Source organism: Camellia sinensis, chromosome 12, assembly GCF_055761805.1.
Source record: "Camellia sinensis isolate YWXY chromosome 12, ASM5576180v1, whole genome shotgun sequence".
NCBI lineage: Eukaryota > Viridiplantae > Streptophyta > Magnoliopsida > Ericales > Theaceae > Camellia > Camellia sinensis.
This window is the reverse complement of record NC_138972.1, coordinates 41,069,654-41,093,635: the sequence shown is the minus strand read 5'-3', so window position 1 is coordinate 41,093,635 and position 23,982 is coordinate 41,069,654. Positions and strand designations below refer to the sequence as shown.

The window sequence follows — 23,982 nt, the reverse complement described above, 5'->3', positions numbered from 1 at the left end:
GATGAATGAATTAATAGATTGTCTTCTTTAAATAATGAATGTCAATGATATATATAATGGGTTAATTTTGAGGGCGTTACAGGAGTTGGATATGTAATATCGCTCCCATTTTGAAAATGATGAGATTATATTTTTGTTGAAAATTATTTGTTGAATAGAAATATCTATTTTTCGTTTATCGGTGGAGGATAAATTTGATTGTTGTAGAAATTGCATAAGGATTAGATGAATTGAAACTAATTACTCATACATCTTACATTGAGTATTATTTCATATTTAAGCTTTAAAAATGTATTATTTTAAAAAACATGGGTGAATACCTTGGTGAATCTGGATAGAGAGTGTGGTTATGATTATTATGTCGGCATGTGTGTTCTTAGTGAAAGTCCAGAAACTCGCGTGATTAGGTACCGATCCTTCCAGTTAGTACCGGTAAAATGACTCTGGTACTGCTTGTATGGCTTATTGGCAGACATGTATCTAGAGAGATTCCTAGTATTTTGTATCCATTGCCTTATTTTCTATTATAAAATGATATTTTTCATGAATTGATATATAATCTGACAATGAATTGTTTTGAGATGGAAATGTGAAATGTTTGACAAAATAGCATGCGTACGCATTATGACTTTGTTAAGATTCATACATTGTGTTAAAGTATCTCTATTGGGTTTTAGCTCACCCTATGTGGAAAACAACTTTCAGGTGCTAATGATATGTCTCCACCAAGGACATAATGTGGGAGGACTTGGAGCCAGGAGCTTCTTTTTGTTTCTTTTGATGTAATCATTTTTGTACAAACCTTGGGTTTTAACTGTATTGAGTTGAACTTATTTTATTGTATCCAAGTATTAACTTGGAAAGATATAGCCATTAGGGCATAAAATTACTTGATTATCCTTTTTATTTCAAATCATGTACATATGTCATATGCTATAGATTTAGGATCTAAGATTTATGAATGTATATACGCATGTGTTATCTTTTCTATGAACAAGGAGTATAGATGAAAAATATTAAATATGATGTTATTGATAAATTCTACAGGATATTATGATATGGGTCATTGTTATTATTTCGGGGCGTTACAATAATTGACTTTAAATACATTAGTGGAATTTCTATTTTTTAAAGGATTACCAAATCTAAAAGGTTTTAGATTTAAACACAAATAGTGAACCGTTTACAACAGCCATGAAGTCTTCTAAAAATAGACTCCTTTCTCCTATTTTTTCGTCATCAAAACACAAAAAACAAAGACTTCAGATATTATTTGCAACAGTTGTGTATTGTGGATTTGACTGTTCTCCATTTTCCCAGTTGTAAACACTCAAATTTTTACATGTCTTGATCGTCGCCTTATTAATCAAGACAAATAAATTTTCTTGATTAATCAAAATTAAAATGGTCAAATTTTCAAATCGATGTGGGTCTTACTAAAATTATGGATCTCAACCCATTTTAAGTTATGGGTCATGCCAAAAGAAAAACTAACCTATTTTGATAATTGGGTCAACCCAAAAAGTGTGGGGCCCACAAAAATATTTTGTATGCAAATCATGTCCATAAATTAAGAAATAAATTGTTATTTTCTTGGAAATTCAAATCAATTTTGGAGTTTCCAAAATTGATCCTTCTCTCCTAAGCCTATAAATAGAGGTTCTCACCGTGAGGAAAGGGCACATTCTTTGGCTAATGGTCTTGCAAGCTCCTAAGCAATATTGAGACTCTGTCAAATTCTCTTCTTAAAATTCTCTCTAAAGTTCCTCAAACTTAAAAGAAAGGATTATCAAGCACTTCAAACTTGTGCCAATCCTTTCAAGTTACAAATACAAATTTGGCCTCTCTTTTCAAAGAGATCATTTCAAGACTCGTTCGAGATCATGCTGTTCAAGCCCTCAATCAAGCCTTTCTTCTCCAAGTGTCTCCATTCAAAGACTTGAAGAAATCCATCAACTTGTTCGATTCAACAACAAGCTTCTACAACTGTTGGATTACAACCCATTTCAGTGATTGAAATAGAGGATTTGTTCTTTTGTAGAAGAGCAAACCACAGAGAATTGTACCCCTTTATCATAATCAAATAAAATTAATTATTTGTACATTTATTTCGCGTCTTAATTGCAGGATACGAAATTCGTGTTTACACCATTCTTAAGATGTATACATCTCTTCACAGGCTATCTTCATATCCTTTCTTTTTGTTTTGATGTGTTTAATTTTCTAAACTGTTACTAAATCTCTTTGTTTTGATTTTCTAGTTTTCTAAACTATTGGTAAATCTGACAAATTAGGATTAGTCTTAATTACTTTTGTCTTACATATTGTTTCGTCCTCAATTCTCTAAAGCCAACTCCAAAAAAGTAAAATAATATACAACAAAAACACAAAAAGCAACAGTTCAACCAAAAAAAAAAAAAGAAAAAAGTTTCCTATGTACATGGTTGAGCATGATCATCATGTCCATTTTAATGCATATATAAAAATAATAATAAAAAAAAATTGCACAAAACAGAAATACATGAGTGGCAACAAAATAGTTTGACCATTATAATAACATAAATCTTGAGTTTCACAACATGGGTGTTTGGCACAACCAGAACTCCAATTTCTGTTAATCCGTTTGCTTAGTTGAATGAGTTTAGTTGGAATGGGTTTGATTAGTTAAAAAATTTAAAACAAAAAATTGTATAAAAATTGAGTTATATTATATTTTTATTTGTTTCAAAATCACTTAAGCAAATTACTGTTGAAATAAAAATACTTAACACTTCAATTATATAATCTATAGAAATCATATAATACAATATATATACATATAATATGTGACTATCAAATATATATAAATAAAACGATAGCAACCAAATTAAACAAATATATATAGTTGGAATGGGTTTGATTAGTTAAAAAAAAATTAAAACAAAAAATTGTATGAAAATTGAGTTATATTATATTTTTATTTGTTTCAAAATCACTTTGTAAAAGCAAATTACTGTTGAAATAAAAATACTTAACGCTTCAATTATATAATCTATAGTAATCATATAATACAATATATATACATATAATATGTGACTATCAAATATATATAAATAAGACTATAGCAACCAAATTAAACATATATATATATATATATATAAATAAAACAAAGAATTCTAAGCTCTCTAAATTTTCAAGTTTCTTCATTCATGTATAATAAACATATAAATATTTGGGGTAATTATAAAAATTTTGTTAATTTAAATTCTAATATTTTAATTTGTTTTCAATTTCAACTATTTACCTATTTTTGTTAATCAAAGTCAACGAAAAAATAGCATTTTAATCATTAAATTCAACTAATGATTAAAATACTCATTTTTTTTTGCTATTTTTTACTTAATAAAAGTAGGTAAATTGTTCATAGAAAAAAATCAAAAATTTATAATTTAAATTGAAAATAATAAAAATTTAAGATTTTTTTTATTACAATAATCAAGCCCTGAGATTGTTTTGTAATTTTTTCTAAATATTTTGTTGTCTCAAATGTGTTCCTGTCTTGTTGGTTTTGTGTAATTTGATTTTATTTTTAGAGTGCTGCTATTAGTACCCCATCAATTATTTTGGACCCCTCATTTCTTTCAACCCCAATTATAAATTTTAAAACTCTTAAAATTTCTTTTCTCCCCTCAAATAATACCAAAATTATCCTTGTGAAAATATTCTACCCATTCAATTGAATGCACACCCCCACACCCCAAAAAATCTCTCTCTCAAAAATCCTAACAAAGCCCATGAAGGTGATTACTATTTCATCTCCATATATTTGTTCATGACCTTACAATGAGAAAATAAATTTAAGGTTTTTAATCTTCAATCCTTAGAATATATCAACAAGAAATTGAGTTGGAATTTTTGTACTTGAGAAAGGAGAAGAAGAGCTAACTGTGATTACTATCAATTGCCCTGACAAGACTAGCTTGGGTTGTGATCTCTGTCGTTTCATTCTTTTCTTCGGTTTGACCATTGTCTGAGTTGGTTATTTGTTCCTGAACAAATAAGAAATGTTCAATTACCTGTTCCTGAACAAATAAACAATGTTCGGGTCTGTGTTCTCAAATTTCAATCTATGTTCGGGAGTTCAGTTTCAAAAAAATGATAAATAGTTTTTATAATTTTTGCTAATTTTTTTCAAAAAAATTACCATTGTAAGGCTAATCTCATCTGAGCTAAGAACACCATCAAACTTATGAACCTCCTTTAAGTTTTTATTGTTATACTCCTCTCGTCTTATGGAGTTGTGGTTACCGAAAAAAATTTCCATTTATTGTCATTGCTGAGGAAGTGTAAATAATCAAATGGTTGCTATCGTTATCACCGGAATATTGCTGCTAAAAAGTTTTTAAGGTTTTGATGGTGGGTAGATTTTGAAGGTGTGATTTGAGAAAGATGGATGGGTGGTGATGGAGGTAGGTGCTCTCACAAACCCTAATTCATGATGTAGTGGGTGTGTTGACTTAATTGTGAGATGTGGTATCCCAAAATTATTGATGTCCATTTTAATAATTTTATTTGAGATTATTATTGTAATAAAAAATAAACTAAAAAATAAGGGATGCAAAATAATCGATGGAGTACTAATAACAGCACTCTATTTTTATTAAAATGGTGTCGTGCGGAGAGAAAACTTAACCCCCAACCTGGGTAAATTAAGGTTGGCCTATTATTATTTATTTATTTATTTTTTAAGAGAAAGCGGTTACGCAATTTGTTGCCTAAAAAAAAAAAAAAATTAAAATACCACAGGGGCACAAAAAGACGTTATGAACTTATCAGGGGATGAGTCAATTACAAACTTATCAGGGGATGAGTCAATTACAAGGTTCACATGGGACTGCTTCTCAATTTTTTCAAAATTTCTATTTCATATGTGTTTGTCAATAATAAAAATTAAAAAAAAAAATCTATTTATATATAAAATTTATACCCAAAAAAATTAACAACTAACTCATCTATATAATTCTGTTATGATTTATTATTAAAACAAATTTACTCTAACTAAAGTTTGCTTATTAATCACTTTTTCATATATCAGTGTCTCTACAATTCTCCATAGAGATTCACACCTCTGTTTTCTATATTATTATGTGACTAAATACAAACATACTTAGTCCTTGTATAAATTATCTTTCTTGCATACACATCGCACAATTGAAAAACATAAATACCATTCATTCCATAACTCAAGTAAAAGATGGGAAGAAAAAACAAAATTACAAAGTTTACCATCATAGATGATGATATTCTTGCTAATAGTACTCTGAAACTAAGAAAGAGACAAGCAATGAGGATTCATCACAATTGCAAGGTAAAAAAAAAAATCATTGTATTCGAAAATTCTTTCGACTTAAAAATCAATAGCAATTCATTAAATCTTAAATTGTTTTGCAAGAGTAATGCAAAAAAACGAAATTGACTCAAAAGATTTTATCCTCATCAATGAACTTCGACCTCTTGATAGAGACTGAACAATAAAAGCAATTGTTCTCAGAAGAGGGATCATTGAACGTTGGCCTCGTTTGGTGTAACTGTTAAAATAGATTATAGATTATAACTTAACAGATTATAAATTATGACTTTAATCAGAAGCTGTTAATCTGTTTGGTGTAGTTGTTGGATTATAGATTTAAGTTGTTGAATAGTGTTTGTTAAATAAGTTGTGAAGTAACTTTTTCAATTAACTTTTATTTTTTGTTATTCATTACTTGTCTACATTTCTCATAAAAAATAATAATAATAATAATCTATAGTCCATTTGGGTTTTTTTTTTATTTTTTAAAAAATAAAAAATAAAAAAAAATCTAAGAGTACAATCGTAAATTAATATGTCCACAGCATAAATTGATAATCAGAAGTAAGGGGTGAGCAACTTCTCAGAATCAACTTTTTCGAATCAAAATAAATTGTTAGAATCAGAACATATTTGAAATAAGTTTAATCAAACAGTCTAAAATAACTTTTCAAAAGCTAAAAGTTATAAATTGACTAAAAAAACCCAAACAAACACCCCCATTATAGCACTTTAATGTTGTGTTTGGTTGGGAGATTTGGGGAGGGATTTGGAAAGGGAAATGGAAAAGGTAGGTGAAATGTGAATAAAACATGCCTATATTTCACCTAGTTTCACACACATTTTCCCTATCCCTTTCCAAATTCCTACCCAAATCTCCCAACTAATCACAACAAAAAAGGATCAGGAACAACGTAGAAAATTATATTAATGGATGAACAAATAGATCAACGATCAAATATTCAAAAATTCTTACACTTTGACTTTTAAACTGTTAAACATAAACATTAAACATTAATAAAAAAAATAACAAAATGGTTCAAAAATTAAAACTACTACAAAACTTAAAAAAAAAAAAAAACCACAAAAAAAAAAAAAATATATATATATATAAAACCTCCACTAATATATGCAAATAACTATAAAAAAAAAAGGACCGTGCTAGGGAGCTCGAAAGCTCCCCCGAATCTCCCTAATTCTGCGACGACGTCGTTTTTGATTTTTTTTTTTTTTTTTTGCAGAAGAAGGAAGATCAGAGAAGGAGGAAGAAGAAGAGAAGAAGAAGAAGAAGGGAGGAGGAAGGACTGCAGGGGGCCAACAGGACTGGAGGAGGAGGCGGAGGAGGTGCGGGGGCTGCGAGGCAGAGGCTGCGATGATGATCGGCGGAGGCGGAGCTGCAACGATCGGGCAAAGGCGACGACGGAGGGCTGCGACGACCTACCTCCTCTCTCTCTCTCTTTCTCTCTCTCCCTCTCCCTCTCCTCTCCCTTTGTTCCAGCTTGCATGACGAAGAAGATGAAGAAAAAAAAAAAAACCGAATGCCCAAAACGACGTCATTTTGGACATTCGGGGATTAGGGGGAGAAGATTCGAGTTCTGAAACATTATCAAAAAAAAAAAAATACTGTGCTCACATAATGAAAACAAGATCCACAATAAACCCACTAGATCCATACACCTCTCAAATTCAAATGAGATAACAGAGAGAATTTCATCATTTGTTTCAAAATCACTGATTTTTCAACCTTCCTCACAAGCACACATCCCAAGAAAAGTTCCACAGTCACTTCTCTCGTTACCAAATTTTGAAAAAAAGAAAAAGAAACACATAAAAATAAAGAAAACCAATTTTCCATTGGAGCTTCATCAATGAGAAAAATCCAAGCCAACCCTGCACCAAAACCCTAGAAATAAAATGACTTCAAAAATGGAAGCCCTATTCATAGCATCACTCATCATCCTCTGGTACTCTGCAAACATTGGTGTTCTCCTCCTCAACAAATTCTTGCTCTCCAATTATGGGTTTGGCTTCCCAATCTTCCTCACAATGTGCCACATGTCAGCTTGTGCTGTCCTCAGCTACATCTCCATTGTCTTCCTCAAAATTGCCCCATTCCAGAGAATCAAATCTAGGTCTCAGTTCTTGAGGATTGCTACTCTGAGCATTGTGTTTTGTGGGTCTGTTGTTGGTGGCAACATCTCTCTCAGCTACCTCCCTGTGTCCTTCAATCAGGCTGTTGGTGCAACGACGCCGTTTTTCACGGCTGTGTTTGCTTATCTGATGACTTTCAAGAGAGAGGCTTGGGTCACTTATGCTGCTCTTGTACCAGTTGTTACTGGTGTTGTGATTGCAAGTGGGGTATGTTTTATATTAATTTCTTAATATTACTAGCTTCTTATAGTTTTAGCTGATTTTATTTGTGAATGTTAGTACAAATTTAAATGGTAATTGAATTTGATTGTTTCTATGCATACAAGTTAATAATTTTTCAGTGGGTATTGTTTAATGAGTTGGTTTGATGCTGATCTATATATTGTACTATTTGTTATGTAATTTGCCACTTTATTTTGAGAATATTTTACTCTTAACATTTGTGTGACAGTTGACAATCTAGATCTGTAATTTTGTTACTTCTATTAGTTTTCTTCCTCCCAAAAGTTCTAATATAGAGTTTGGTAATATCAGTGTGTTTTGTTTGAGTTTTTTGGATTAAATTTTTTTGAAAACTGAGTATTTTGGTTTTTTTTTTTATGAATATTTTTAAAATTTTAAACATTTTTTTTTTTACTTTTTTAGATGCACCTTATTTAGATGTATCTAAAAAGTAAAAAATTTGTGAAAAAATATTTTAAAAAATTAATAAATACATAAAAATACAAAAAAAGTACTGAATTCTTGTATTTTTTTTTTAATATTTTTGGTATTTAGTGAATTTTTAAAAGGTTTTTTTAACAATTTTTTTTACTTTTTAAGTATATTTATGTTAGGTATGTCTAAAAAGTAAAAAAAAAAATTGCTTAAAATATTAAAAAAAATTCAGTAAAAACAAAAAAACACGGAAAACAAGAAAGTATAATTTTCTGAAAAGTTTTTTTTTCCCACAATAAGTATGTATTTGTCTTTGTGTTCCTGACATAGGAAAAAAAAAGAAAAAGAAAAACTGAGTTATGATGAAAAATTGCAGACAAAATGATTACACAATGTAAATTAGAAAATCTAGGTCAATGCCCTCAAGATGAATTTATAAGTCGCATTTTGGGCATATTAAATGGTTTGAACTGTCAGTGGTGTTTCAAATCACTTTCTATTCGAAGTGCTAATTACATTTTTCATTTTTTTTGAATTTTAATTTGAAATCCTGTTCATTTAGGATTTCCATGAAAATGTGAGGTATTTCAATGAAAGAAAAAATAGTCTCAATGTTGAGATATAATTGATTTCAACGATGTGCGAACATTTGAATGAACATAAGATGCAATGATGGCAAATGCGTTGTTGGCTACATAATAACTGAACTTGAGGATCACTGAACTGAACTACTACTTTTTTTCTTTTTTCTTTTTTTTGGAATAATTTGAATTAATCATTTAGTAGAAGTGTAAAAGCAGGTTCAATTGCTAAAAGGATCAATGAATCCGAACAGGTCTGGGGACAAAAAAGAAGTTCTTTTAAGTGTTAACTTTTCCGTGTATGTGAAGATGAATTGTTTTATTCGAGTCTATTCCAAGTGCTGTCTCTAGATTCCCTACACTTAATCTTTAGACGTTTGGTTGGGTTATAAATATTTACTTTCTACACGTTGCAGCACATGTTGACATGTATAGGTCTAAGCTCCCTTGTTCATGTTATTTGTTGTTGCCAACTGGTGATTATTAAGAGTGTTTGTTCTATCAATTAGCATCTGAATGGGTGTTGCTGGCTCAATTAGATTGATTTGTAGGGTAGGACTACACTACTAACTCTTTTTTGTCATTTGGTTATAATAGTTTCTCTTCGGCTGGTAAAGAAAATCAAATTCACTTGTCCAAAAAAGGAAAAAAAGAAAAAAAGGAACAGAAATTCAGATTATTTGTGTTGAGAATTCTCATTGCTTTTGGATTCTTACCATTGTTCACAATCTTGCTTTTTGAGTGAATTAACTACTTGTTTTTGGCTTCAATTGAGTTTAAAATTTGAACATTTATGATTGGTGGCAGGGTGAGCCAAGCTTTCACTTGTATGGATTTATTATGTGCATAAGTGCAACTGCTGCAAGGGCCTTCAAGTCTGTTTTACAGGGTATCTTACTATCTTCGGAAGGGTAAATGCCTTATTGCTTTCATTTATTAGCAAATCATCTGAGTAATTGCTATCTTCATACATGTACAGAATTTTCGTTGTCTATTTTCTATGGTTTTTGTTGCTTGCAGAAGATTTGTCTTATTTGGAAAATTTGTTGCAAAATGATGCTATGTAGTGGTCACATTAGTCAAAATGTACTAATGTCTATAAAGGATAAATACAATGAGGGTAAAAGGGTTTTTGGTGTTCTGTAGGCTTATTGATAGGAATTAGGCCAAGGAGGGAGTACATTCCTTAATAATATTTTTTGTGTTGGCCATCCTGATGATATTAAGCCTGTTGCAAAGCCCGGATAAGTTAATAGCTGAGAACCATCAGATTCCATAGTACCTGAGTTCAAATGAGACCTGTTACTGATTTGAACTTAAATTTCAGAAGTTAATTTTCTTTTTATGAGAGAGCTGATGTGAATGCTTTTGCTTCTTTGTTAATAATCAGTGTACAAACTCCAGAAAGCACGAATCCTAACTATAGAATTTGGTTAAATTGGTATATTGATAAATATTTTAAATAAAGAATGCAATGATTTCTGAAAGGTTAGGAAATAATTTGTCTTTAATTATAATGTAAACCTGTAGAATCTAAAATAAATTTTCTTCGTACTCATTTTCCAAAACCTGCATTTGCACTGAAATGAAAGTTAATATGGAAATAGACTAGTGTGGTAAAGAAAAGAAGTTTTGTAGGTGTTCATTGAGCGAATTACAGAACAGAAACTGTTCAAGGATAAAGAAATGAAGAGCGAGAATGCACCTCTACCCCCATGCTTCAAAACCCCTTCCCCTATCCCCTTAAAAGAAGGAAAGAGTAAAAGGAAAGAAAGCAAGACGAATGTTAAGAATGTTCTGTGACTCAAAAGCATTTTCAACCTTTCACAATGCTGTTGGGCCTAAGAAAGGGGCGTTCTTCTTATGACATCTAAATTAGACCCATGATATACATGTATAAGGAACATTCATCATTTCATATTTACAAGGAGAGTCATGGACACAGCAGGAGACATCATTCACTAGAAAGTTATAGTTCGAGTTGAATTCTCTGGCATTGTGTGTTGTGAGGAACACCTTGTTGCTTTTGGCTTCTGACTCTAATGAACCTCATTTTTTCAAGGGATTTCAAAATTGAAAAGACTCAAAAATCAATTAGCCGTCAGTGTTGCTCATACTGCATTTGTTGCTAGAATGTCCTCCACTGCAAGAATTGGAACTCTAACCTACCTCATCATTTCAAATGCCTTTGCCCCGGTGCTTGGCTAGTGAAACAGAAGACATAAGAAAGCTTGTTTCTCTCCATGTGTTGCTGGATACTTTGCTACTTCTCCTTCACTCTTAAATTGTATCTTTTATAGAAAATTATTCACTTTGTTTGTTTTCAATTTTCATAATTCACTTTTAAGAAAATTATATTTTTTTGTTTTCCGTATTTTTTCTTTTCATTGAATTTTTTTAATATTTTAAGCAATTTTTTTAATTTTTAGACACACCTAACATAAATACACTTAAAGTATAATATTTGTGAAAAAAGTCTTTAAAAGTTTCACTAAATACAAAAAATACAAAAAAAAAAAAAAAAAAAAAAACCGAGAATTCAGTACATTTTTTGTATTTTTGTTTATTTATTAACTTTTTAAAATATTTTACTATTTAGATATATTTAAGTAAGGTGCATCTAAAAAAGTAAAAAAATTTCTTAAAATTTTAAAAGTATTCACTAAAAACAAAAAAACACGAAAAACAAAAAAACTTAATTTCCAGAAAACTGAAACCAAACACACTGAATAATTTTTTTACATTTCCTTTGGCATGTCAATGAGTAAAGCTGAAGATACGTGATAATTTCTATTTTTCTGTTCAATATACTTGTTCTTTGCTAGTGCATGATGTTTATCATAAAATGATGCTTTATTCTTTGATCTCTTTCTGTGAGCTCAGGAGACTTTTGCTCTGAATTTGCTTGTCATGCTGGATAATATAGCTATTGTTATGTTATTTCTCTTATGCAAAGTTGTTTTTTTCATATAGCTGGAGAAAGGAACTGGAAAATTTGTTGTCTTACAGATTGTTTACATTGGATGCTTAATATAGAGTCCAGAAGTTTCTCCTTTCTTTTCCTCCGTTTCTTTCAATTCAAATGGAGCATCTTATATCTGGGAAGCTTCTAGTATCCACTTGGCATTAAAGCTAACTTTCTCTTATTGTTTCAGGGAGATGTTGAACTCCATGAATTTGTTGCTGTATATGTCCCCAATTGCTGTTCTAGTTTTATTGCCTGCAACACTTTTAATGGAGCCAGATGTGTTAGATGTCACTCTTTCGCTTGGAATGAAACACAGATTAATGTGGCTACTTCTTTCCATTAATTCAGTGGCAGCTTATTTGGCCAACCTGTCCAACTTCTTGGTGACTAAGCATACAAGTGCTCTAACACTCCAGGTTCAATTTCTCTCTCTCTCTCTCCCCCATAGGGTAATGGTGTCACAAATTTCTTGCTAAAATTGTTTGTTTCACAATAAATTACTTCGTCAAAGAAACATATTACAAATTTAGTTTTATTAAGCTCACGGTTGTTGAAAACAGTGTATCATTGTAGCATTACATTCCAAGATTCTGATCACCTAAATGTCCTCCCTACATAATAGGAGTGAGGTCATTTTGTTCTCCCTACAATTTTTTGGTACAATCCATATACCTGAATGGATTCATTTAAAAAATAAACCTGTCACCACCAAATAATGTTAGAGATCAATCTCAAGAATATTATAAAAGAAGGTGCGATAATTGTATTGGGCTTGTGTGTAAAATGTTAGGTTCATCTAATTCTCATACCCAAAAACACTAGGACATGGTTCAATTTAAAATTTCTTGAATATTGTCAATTATTTACACTAAGATGGTGTTTACAAACCAGCATAAAACTTTTTATCCGTAAAATGAGTGATGAAGATCATAGAAAGAAGAAAAAGAGCAAATTTGGAATTTCACATTAAGCACATTAGAGTATCTCCAATGGTGCTTGCTATATTAGCATTGTCATTGCTATAATATGGCAATTTTGCCAAATTATAGCAATAGTGCTCCAATGGTGCAAAGCTATTTTAGCAAATCTTAACCGACTTTTTCTCCAATTTTGTAGGTGATGTTTGGATAAAGGTTTTTGAATATATTTTTTATTGTTTATTTTTTATCTTTATGATTTTTTTAAAAAAAAATTCAAAAAAAATTAAATATTTGCGGTTTACCCGATTTCTTTTATAAAAAAAAATTAAATATATATAAATATAAACATAATTCACCTTACCATTCACATACCACTACAAAATTAAAAAACAAAAATTTACCTATATATATAATTTTACATATATATATAAAATTGTACATATATATATATATATAATTCACTCAATCCCTATATAATTGAGTGGGGATAATTGAGTGGGTTCCAAATCTTTCAATGCTCCATCCATACCTCTCTCTCTCTCCCTCTCTTTCTTTCCTTTGTTTTCTTGTTATTCTTTCTTTCTCTCTCTCTCTCTCTCTCTCTCTCTCTCAGCCTAATCTCTTATCCCTTAAACACCTTCTCTCCCTCTGTATCGCACTCGCCCATCCACCCCCCTCTCTCTGTCTTTCTACGCAAGAGGCAGTCCTCTTCACGACTTCCCTCTCGATTCTCACCTTCTCTCTCCACAAAAATCTCAAGAAAACAAAGCAACAACCAAGATCTAACTCTATCTCCATCTTGATCCAATCTCGGAAAATCCAAAACCCTCCCAAATAGAAACCCCAAGTAAACCCTAAATCGAGAGAGGTTGAAACCCTAAATTGAAGATGAAAAAGAACCCGAAACTCCAAGTTAAACCTTGCACGAAGATGAAATCGTCTGAAATCCATCAAGCATCTTGAAATCCAAGTAATTATTGTTTAAAATTTGCTTCAGATTTATTAAGATTTGCTTGAGATTTGTTGAGATTGCTTGAAATTTATTTGAGATTGCTTCAAATTTGATTGAAATTTCTTGATTGTTGTTGTTGTTGACTGATTTTGTTTAGAAAAAAAAAATTTGGTGAATTTTTAAACAAAAAAATTTAGTAATTACCAAATTGTTTAAAAATTTTGGTGATTTCTATTTTTTTTCTTTTAAAAAAGGGTGAATTTTGTTTTAAAAAAAAATTGATCTATTTTTGGGAGGTTTTTCTCGGAAAGGATGAGAAAGGGAAGGAAGGAGGAAGGAAGGGAGGGAATGAAGGAAAGTCGTTGGTTTTGGGTGAGCTGGCAGATTTGGCAGCTGCCAAAATTGCTGCCAAATTTGACACATGGTTTGGCAAATGCCAAATTTGGTAGCTGCTATACCATGCCATTGGAGAACCTATTTCTGCCAAGCCTGCCATATTATGGCTTTGACAGCCCTTTTAGAAAACCATTGGAGATGCTCTTAGGGCATCAAGAATTAAAGATTTAGAATAATTTCAAGTCTTCATGTCATTATAGTAGGTTTTAGTAATTAAGGGTATAATGGTAATTCTAATAATTGCTGGACATGGGTTGTAGGGGTCGCTCGTGTTTTATTTTGGGTCAAGTTATTAAATGAGTCATTATATATGTTTTTTATTATATCTAGAATAATCTTAGTGGTCAAAAATCCAAGTTTTCTATTTTGATATTGAAGTAGAATTAAAAATCATTAAATTTTCCTATTATGATTGAAGTAGAATTGGAAATCATTAATTGGTCTAGAATATTAGCAGTTGCTAAATATTTTTAGTTTCTAAATTTGAGTAATAGTCTTTATAGAATTAGGAGAGCCTTTGGCCTATAAATATGTATGTAATTTCAATGATTCAGGAGAAGAGTTATTATTATGAAAATTTAAGATTAAATTTGTGTGATCGGACTATCCCTTGTGAGGGTGAAACACCTCTCTCTCTCTCTCTCTCTCTCTCTCTCTCCAACAAGATTATTGTTCACGTCATTGTTCATAGTGCTCAGAACAACCACTCGATAGCCCCTAAACACTTGTATTTTCATTCCCAAAACCCTACCTTTTTACAAACCCTTAAACTGCTATTTTTTAAAAAACTTTTGCAACCACAAAATCTCACCAAATCTAGCCCTGTAAGTCTATTATTGCTGTTGCCAGTATACTTAAACCGGGTTACTTGTAGGAAAGTAATCCGTACTCGTCCTACATCATTTTGGTATTAGTGCTTCAAGATCCTACCTTGTTCCTTACCAATCTTTTGATGAAATTTCTTTCTTTATTACAATGTTGACAAGCATTGAATTAAATTGAAAGTTTGAAGCCTCGTCAACAAAGTATAGAGCTACTAAGAAAGATTTTATGATATCAAATGAGGATTTTGCGATCACTAAGGATGATGTTGTAACAATAAAGAGTGATGTGCATACTATCCAGACAACTTTGAATGGATTGAAAGCTTCCATGGAAATGTTGTTGGCTGTTGTTTTAGAGAAGACTAATATCCAAGAGCAAAAGGATGATAGTGTTGAAGATTTTGAAGAAACTATGAAAAAGCAAGATGAAGAGGTTACCAATATTGAAGAAACGAAGGCAAAAATTAATTTGCTTACTAAAGAAAGCATGAAAGATCATCATGATCATGGTTCTAAAGCCAAGAAAGCCAAAGAAAATGATGAGCATGCCACTGAACTTTCTGTTCTTCACAAGAAAAATAAAATTCACATTGAGTTTATTATTCCTAATAAGTTCGATGCGGGACAATTGAGTGATGACAACATTAAACTTTTTGATTTTCTCATCGTTCGTTCAAAACAATCAATTTGAATGGTTGCAAGTACAAAGATTCCATTATCCTTATACTTCAACCTTATAGAACTCGAAGACAAGTTTTTTCAAATGCAAGGGAGAATGATGAAGATCATGAAAAGAAGAAAAAGAGCAAATTTAGGATTTCATATTAAGCACATTTAGGGCATCAAGAATTAAGGATTTGGAATAATTTTAAGTCTTTATGTCATTATAGTAGGTTTTAGTAATTAAGGGTATAATGTTAATTCTAATAATTATTGGACATGGGTTGTAGGGGTCGCCCATGGGTTTTATTTTGGGTCAAGTTATTAAATGGGTCATTATATGTGTTTTGTTATATCTAGAATAATCTTAGTGGTCAAAAGTTCAAGTTTCCTATTTTGGTATTGAAGTAGAATTAGAAGTTATTAAATTTTCCTATTATGATTGAAGTAGAATTGGAAGTCAATAGTTGGTCTAGAATATTAGTAGTTGTTCAATATTTTTAGTTTCTAAATTTGAGTAATAGTCCTCAGAATTAGGAGAGTCTTTAGTATATAAATATATGTGTAATCTTAATGATTCACGAGAAGAGTTATTATTATGAAAATCTGAAATTGTGTTTGTGGGTGTTTGGGAAATGGGTTTTTATGTAGGTTTTTTTAGTTGTAGGATATTATTGGAGAAATTTTTTTTGTGTTTGAGAAGATAGTTGGGTTTTTTTATGGTTGGATGTGATGTTTGTGTGAGAAAAAGTGAAATGATTATGGGGTTGGATGTGATATTTTGTTTGGATGTGTTTTTTTTGGTTTTGCAAAAAGTTTGTCCTTTTGTGAAAAAATCAAAAAAAACCCAAGTCCCAAACTTCCCAAACTTCCCAAACGCCACCTTTGTGTGATTGGCCTATCCCTTGTGAGAGTGAAACACCTCTCTCTCTCTCTCTCTCCCTCCAGCAAGATTAATGTTCATGTCATTGTTCACGATGCTCAGAACAGCCACCGGACAGCCCCTAAACACTTGTGTTTTCATTCCCAAAACCCTACCCTTTTTAAATATTTTTACAGCCACAAAATCTCACCAAATCCAGCCCTACAAGTCTATTATTGCTGCTGCCAGTATATTTAAACCGGACTCATTACTTGTAGGAAAGTAATCCCAACTTGTCCAACATCAAGTGGGTCATGCATAGTTCCATAGCAAACTCTACTATTTTGGAACATATTTGTTTGGTGCATGTCTAACTAGATATGTTGGACACATATCTGTAGACACCCCATTTTTGACCGCCCTTAAGACTTGGGCACCACTGATGTTTTACTTGGTGGAGAAAGGTGTGCAGGGCAAATGTTCAGTTTCTTCGGCAAGGAGAGAAGCAAATCCTTCAGAACACTTTGTTTAGGGGTTTGGAGTTGAAGAAGAGAGGAAAGGAGAGGAGAAAACTAGTTTGGGAGAAGTTCGGCATGAATCCGGGTAGAAGCGAGTCGAGTAGCCCTCGCTAAATCGGGCTTATCTGTCTGTACACTTGAAGTTTAGCTATGGGGCCACCACCGTTGGAAAGCTTACTTCCGGGGCTTCATTTTGCACTCAAGAATCCCTTAAAGCCAAGTCCGGGTGGGGGAGATATGAGCAGCTGAAGTTGGGCATCATCCCGGTTGGATTGAATCTGCGCGGCTTCACCAAAATGGGCATAACTTTTTCCACAGGAGGAATTTTAATGCAAGGTTTGCGCCATTAGAAAGCTAACTTCCGGGGCTTCAATCTGGACATCCACCGGCACTTTTTGACCTCATCAGCCACCCATCGGCACTCTATTTATCCGACCGGCCAGTATAAATTGCAGGTCGGCAATATATTGTGCCGACCGGCCATTTATTTTGCCGATGACCTCCTTTCATGGCCGATATGACCCTTTTGCACCCCTCAAGCATGGTGCATGCCAACTGTGCCAGCTATTCTCCATTCAAACCCTCTGTCCGAGATTTTGCCTTTTGGGGGGGAAATTTGAACTTGTTTTGTTCCCCCATTTTCTTGCCTCTCTCCCTCTATATAACCAGCCCTCCACCACCATTTTGAAGGGTTGAAGAAACCAGCTGAGGCACCATTATAGATACAACCCTATATCTGTACATTCAACCCCCCATCTTCTAAGCTCTAAAGTCCATTATCCTTGGCCATTTACACACCAACCCATAGCACAAGGCCTCCATCCTCCATTCCAACCATTTGAGGCTAATTTTCAGAGGTTAGGAGCTCCTTTTCTTGGATCAAAGGCTGCTGCATTGCTGCTCTTCAAGGGTGAGTCACTCTCTTCCCTTTTCTAGCCTTCTTTTGCATGCTTTCTTAGCCACACTTTCTTGCTGTTTTGGGCTCCGACCCTAACTGGAACTAGGCTTATTTTGAGCTATTTTTCATGTTTGTTTAAGGGCCTCTCACTGTTTGAGGCCTTCTTGTTGCACTTGCTTCATTATCCCTCTTGTATGCATATTCCTTGTGTAGTATTTTTGGCCTACGTGTAGACTGTTTTGAGGCATGTCATAAACTGAAAAGTCACTACGCCAAAATTGGGCTTTAGCGGCGGTTTTTTACCGCCGTTAAAGGCTGCAAAACCGCCGTTAAAGCCTTTGACGGCGGTATTAACGGCGGTTTTGTTACCGCCGTTTATGCGCGTGTCGGAAAAAGTACAACCGTCATAAAAAGGTAAATTACCGTCATTAAAAGTCGACCAAAAACGGCGGTAATATAGGACCAAAAACGGCGGTTTTTTACCGCCGTAAATAGGTTCCAATTTTTCAAAAAATAATTCTTTCTTCTTGCTCTCCCCAAGTCTTGAACCCTCAACCTCTCATCCACCTACACTAACCACTCTACTATAGCCACTCTTCATGAAATATATTCCCTAAATAAATATTTAAACATTACTTTTACTTTATTGTAGATGGTTTCGCCGGAGTTTTGCCGGAACACGCCGGAGTTTCGCCGGAGTTTCGCTGGCAAAGACCGCCGTCATTAACGGCGGTAATGATTGGGCATTAGCGGCGGTTTTGTTACCGCCGTTAAAAGTGGGCATTAATGGCGGTTTTTTTAACGGCGGTAACAAAACCGCCGTTAATGATACCTTTAACGACGATTTTCGTTACCGCCGTTAATAGTACCTTTAATGACGGTTTTCGTTATCGCCGTTAAAAAAACCGCCGTTAATGCCCTGTTTTGGCGTAGTGAGTTGCTTATTTTGAGCCCCTCTTCAATGATGTTGAAGGGCTCATTGCTGTTTGAGGCTTTCATTTATCAGTTGCCTTTATATCTCTCTTTTGGCCATATTTTTGCATGATTTGTTAGCCTCTTTTGCTTCTGTTTTTGGACTGTGGTCCGAACTACAAATGACCTTATTTTGACTCCCTCTTCATGTTTCATTAAGGGTCTTTCACTGTTTGAGGCATCTTTTATATACTTTGTGTTATATCTCTCTTTTTGGCCTTATTTTGTGTAGTATTTTAGGCCTGCAAGAATACTGTTTTGTGTCTGGCCATCAACTGTAAAGTGCATTATTTTGGGCCCCTCTTCAACATTGTTGAAGGGCCCTAATCTGTTTGGGGTCAGCAGCTGTGAGTTGCTTCTTTATCTCACCTTTAGGGCCATTTTTGCATGCTAGTTTTTCCCTATTCGTGTTTGCTGTTTAGCCTTGCTTAAAACTGTAAACATCCTTATTTTGGGACTGCCTTGAATCTATCTTCACATGTCATAATCAAATAATGCATGCTTGATGTAGCTACAAGTCATTTCATGCGCCTAATCTTGCATTTCGGGACCATTTCATGCATCGGGTGCTATTTTGCCATCTTTCGGGGTTGTTTTGCATCACTTATTGCCTCTGAAATTTGCATGTTTGCATATAATATTTCATGCCTTGCCATGTCTTGTTAGAGTGGCATTTTGTGCCTTAGGTACGGTCCTCAGTTTGCGTGCATATGTGCACGCATTTCGAGTGTCTCATTTTCATCTCATGGCCACCGATGTGAGTGCGGCTGAGGTCCACTCACATTGGTATAAGTCCATCTTGCATTATGTATGCCATGTTTCAATGCGTTGTGCATGTTATGTTGTTAGCATTGTGTGTGCCATGTAGTTGCATTGCATGTTTGTATGTTTGCTTGTATGCTTAGGTCGCATGTGCATTGTTGTGCATTGCCTCGCCTCTTGATCAACCATGATTGAGGTTGGGTCCCTTTGATGTGTTTTGTGCTTGCATTTCATTTGATATTGAAGTTGCATACTTGGCTTTTGGGCCATCATGCATTGAAATGCGTGATTGGTGGCCCGAGGGTCGAGGGCCATGCTCCCTTGAGTCCATTATATGATAAGGAGTGTGTCCATGCATACATTTGCCTAAAAATTCCATGCCATACACTGCCTGCCCTCTGCTGCTGCCAATTGCAGGTTTTGCAGGAAGCTTTGGCCGGTCGGTTAAATACAGTGCCGACCGGCAATCCATCAATGGCCGATAACTTCATCAGCGGCCGGTGGCCATCCCTCCCAGCCGGTGGTATTCCCCAACATCCAGAGAGCATGTCCTTAGACTTTGGAAGTCCTCAGAGGAGCAGGGCAGTGAAAAACAGAGGCAACAGTGCTATGGCAGCGAGTTTCCGGGCGATATGGGTCAAGCATGCATCATTCGCACATCCCAAGGCGGGGGCCGTGGCCACCTTCCCTTTGCCTTTAATTTGTTAATTAAATAGGAATTCTGTAATAATTAATTAAGTAGTTAGTTATTTATTCGGATTGTAATATTTATTCGGTCCCTCCGAGTGAGGGCGTATTTGTAATAAGTGTGGGTGCGTGTGTGCATGTCTTCCAATCCCCACTTCTTTCTCCCTTTTACTTACCCGCTTTGATAGTTAGTATTAGGACATGTTTAATTTAGCATACCTTATGCTATGCATGCGTGCATCCATACATTTGTCTTACATGCACCGGGCTCGGCACATCATGCTAACTGCACTTGTATTCCAATTCCAAAGTTGAGTACTTGTTAATTGCAGCATTTCACATGCCACGTTTAGGATAGCCGAGCCTATCATAGTTGCATCTTGCATGTGTTGCATTAGTCATCTTAACATGAACTAGGATCATGTATATGATTACTAACTAGTTTTTGTTTTGGCTTGGAGTACTAGGTGAGCTTTTATGCTTTAGCATCCTTGCATGCGTGCGAGTGTTGCCATGACAGTATGATTACCATGAGGCTAGCTGCTTATGTGATATAACTGCTTAAATGCCTATGGATGGAGGTTGAATTACCTAAATTGGAATAATACATTAAAACCGTGAGTTTTAAGCCCACTAGATAGTGGCAAAACTATCTTTTCTAAAAGCCCACTTGAGGGTGGCAAAACTTGCATTTTAGCCTACTTGCGAGTTGCAAACCATTTTCAAAACAAACATGCAGTGTTTTGTTCCAATTTAGGCGATTTGGTCTATACTTGTTTGCTGTGCGCATAACATAGTAATTCTAGGCTAATAACCGAAATAAGAACACATAACGTTTTCAAAATTGGACATCATGGTTAGTAGAGGCCGATCTTCGGATCGGGCGAGAGGGGGTGCTCATAGCTGACCTTCCCTAATCGTACCCAAGTTCTCGAGCCGAGGTAACTTTGGTGATGACGGACACGTGGCCTTTGGCACCGAGTCAGGGTTTCCTAAATTCCCCCAAAATAAAACATTTAGGTGGCGACTCTGTACCTGGCAAAGCAGTCCATGTTTGGCACTTCTTTTCAAAAATCTGTTTCTCAAAACGATTTGCCAGATTTGGACTCTTTGGTTCAGATTAAGAACCGTGACACAAATCGAGTCCGAACTGTAGCACGAAGGCCTCACGCGGGTGCGTCTACAATATCCCATACCCTAACTCAAGTGTCCAGTGACCGACACGGGTATTTCACAAATTTAGAAAGTCCATATAACATAGATGCAAGCTATGAAGCATAAACACCTCTTTGGGACCCTTTTTTAGTTTTTAATTTTTTTTTTTTTTAATCAAAATAGCATACCGAGGTTGATGAATTTGATGAGAATTAATATTTGGCATAACATAAATATATAATATTAAAAAATGACATAATAATTATATAAAATTGTATGCTTTGTACGTGTCCCCAACGTTTCGTGTCATACATTTTTGAAAATTTGCATGTTCGCGTGTCTTTATCGTGTCACGTGTCCATGCTTCTTAGGATGCAAGGATGAAGTTTTAAGTCCTTGTTTATTCTATACTACATTAGAAATTGGGAAAGTTACTCCTGCAGAGACTGTTTTACCTCAGTTCCATACTGGTCAGATAAACAGAGACCCATTCACCACTACATGAGGTCAACTCAATTTTGAGCTTGATTGCTAAACATGTGGACACGAAACAGAAGTTACAGCATGATTGTTGAATATGCAAAAGTTTCAAATGAATTTTTCAAGTTAATATCTACAAAAAAAATAAAATGGACAAATAAGCAAACATTTTTCCATGACTTGGTATAGTAAGATTATCAAATTTGGGCCTTGAAGTTTTTCAGTTTTCCCAACAATAGAAAGGCTTCAGGAGGAGCTCTGATTTCCGTTGTTGTTGTGCCGCCGTAGAAAGGGGCCATTTGCTAATAAACTTGTCAGTGCTAAATAAGCTCAAATTGGGACCTTTTTTTGAAAATAAAAAATAAAAATTTACTAGGTAAATTACAAATACACCCCTGAGATTTTCTTAAAATACGAATTGCCCCCTGTGGTTTGAAAAATTACAAATACTTCATTGTTAGAATTTTTTATTTAACAGAATTAATTGAAAAAGTGAAATTTCTAACCGTTTACCTATACAATAATAAAATTATCTGAATTACTAATTGAAATAAAATTTTAACATTATTGAAAACTGTTAATTAACTTGACGATTTATTAATAAAATGACATATTTGTTATGAAATTTGAAACCTTAGGGGGGCATAATGTAATTTTTAAAACTACAGGGGGTAATTTGTAATTTAGGTAAATCTCAGGGAGTGTTTGTAATTTATCCAAATTTACGAGACTAGTCTCAATAATCAAACACATTTTTGTCCAATGTTAGCCAAGTGTAAATTATATCAATGACCAATTTGTACTTAAACAATTGTTTTACTTCTGCTTGGCTCTCTAGCACTTCCTCAATCCTGGTTTTATATGGCTCTTCCTCCTCAGTAACTGTGTTATCAGCAACATTTAAAATTCAAATCATGTAGCTCTGGCAAACATCCCTCTCCAGTTTCCACTGCTAGTGCAGATACGTTTTGGGCAGACATTGTCATAATTTCTTTGCAAGTCCATGTTCAATTTGGAACGTCCGAACAAATAAAACTAACAATTTTGTTGACCTAAACCAATTTGACCAAATTTAGTTGTTATTAGGCTGTGAAATTTGCATTTTTGTCATTGGAGGAAAGTTTTCTTTTAACAATCACTATCATCTCTTAGCCGAGACTTTATCTTCCATGGAGCTTCTCATTCTCATCTTGTTGTGAAAGCATTTCGTCAATCACATACAATATGGATTGAATAACTATTTCACCAGCTTGAGTTTTATCTCATGGAGTAATTTTATCTTCACAACTATCCAGAGAAGAGTTTCCTTCAGCTGGGGGGAAATGATAGAGATCGAAAAAGCATTGGACAAAGATTTAGGGATTTATTTTGGTATTCTTTTATATTTTATTGGATTTTATTACTTTATTAGGTTTTATTGTTTTATTAAGATTTAATTATTGTAATGTTTTATTTTTGGTAACTGTAATTTAATTAGGGATTCCTATGATACCTATATATATAAGGCTGTGTAATAGTTTTAGAGACTAGACTATGATTCTAAATTAACATCATCAATTTGGGTGTTATATGTTTTGACCCCTCTGAAATTGTATTGTAATCAGGTATTAGGCAATGCAAAAGGAGCTGTGGCTGTGGTTATCTCAATACTATTGTTTCAAAATCCTGTCACTGTTGTTGGTATTGGTGGCTACACAATGACTGTTATGGGGGTAATTGCCTACGGAGAAGCCAAGCGGAGATTCAAATGATGCTTTTACACACTCCATTTTTTCCCCCTCTCTGCTGTCCCTGGAACTTTTATCCCTAGGGAGTTGGTAGTGAAGTTTGATGGTGAATCGTCAGCCAGGATCTATGTTTCATCATGGTGTATATTTCCTGCATACAAGAATGTATTCAGTTGCATTATATGCCGGCGTGATTTATTTAGGAGTAAAATATCATTGGTGTAGGCACTACCATCTCTTTGCAAATGCCCATTGTAGTGACTAAGAACCGGAAATTCAAATGTGGTGACCATCGTGTATTGTTAATTTAAGATTTCAGTCTCTAATTCATTACTGGCTGATGTATGCCTAGCCATTGTTGGAACAGTTTGATGCATCCATTGTTTATGATGCTTCTAACTGGAGATATGTTTTTGTGGAGTGCATTAATGAGAAATATGATGGTTTCTTCTGAAATGTTATTTACAGACAATGGAAGATTGA

The 23,982-nt window shown here is 33.9% G+C and overlaps 1 protein-coding gene across 1 annotated transcript; it reads left to right on the top strand.

Moving 5' to 3' along the window:
- Nucleotides 1-7,041: 7,041 nt before the first annotated feature.
- Nucleotides 7,042-23,955, top strand: LOC114300217 (UDP-URONIC ACID TRANSPORTER 1). The gene is made up of 4 exons (XM_082898411.1): nucleotides 7,042-7,687; nucleotides 9,526-9,629; nucleotides 11,874-12,102; nucleotides 23,377-23,955. Exons 1-4 carry the CDS (start codon nucleotides 7,244-7,246, stop codon nucleotides 23,521-23,523), a joined length of 924 nt encoding a protein of 307 aa, XP_082754537.1. The 5' UTR covers nucleotides 7,042-7,243; the 3' UTR covers nucleotides 23,524-23,955.
- Nucleotides 23,956-23,982: the final 27 nt, after the last annotated feature.

What these genes read in the sequence shown, in the direction of transcription:
- LOC114300217 (XM_082898411.1), top strand. Translation starts at nt 7,244, where the DNA reads ATGACTTCAAAAATGGAAGCCCTATTCATAGCATCACTCATCATCCTC. An exon ending in GTGTTGTGATTGCAAGTGGG is followed by an intron (nt 7,688 to 9,525) that starts GTATGTTTTATA and finishes GATTGGTGGCAG; the next exon opens with GGTGAGCCAAGCTTTCACTT. An exon ending in CAAGTGCTCTAACACTCCAG is followed by an intron (nt 12,103 to 23,376) that starts GTTCAATTTCTC and finishes TATTGTAATCAG; the next exon opens with GTATTAGGCAATGCAAAAGG.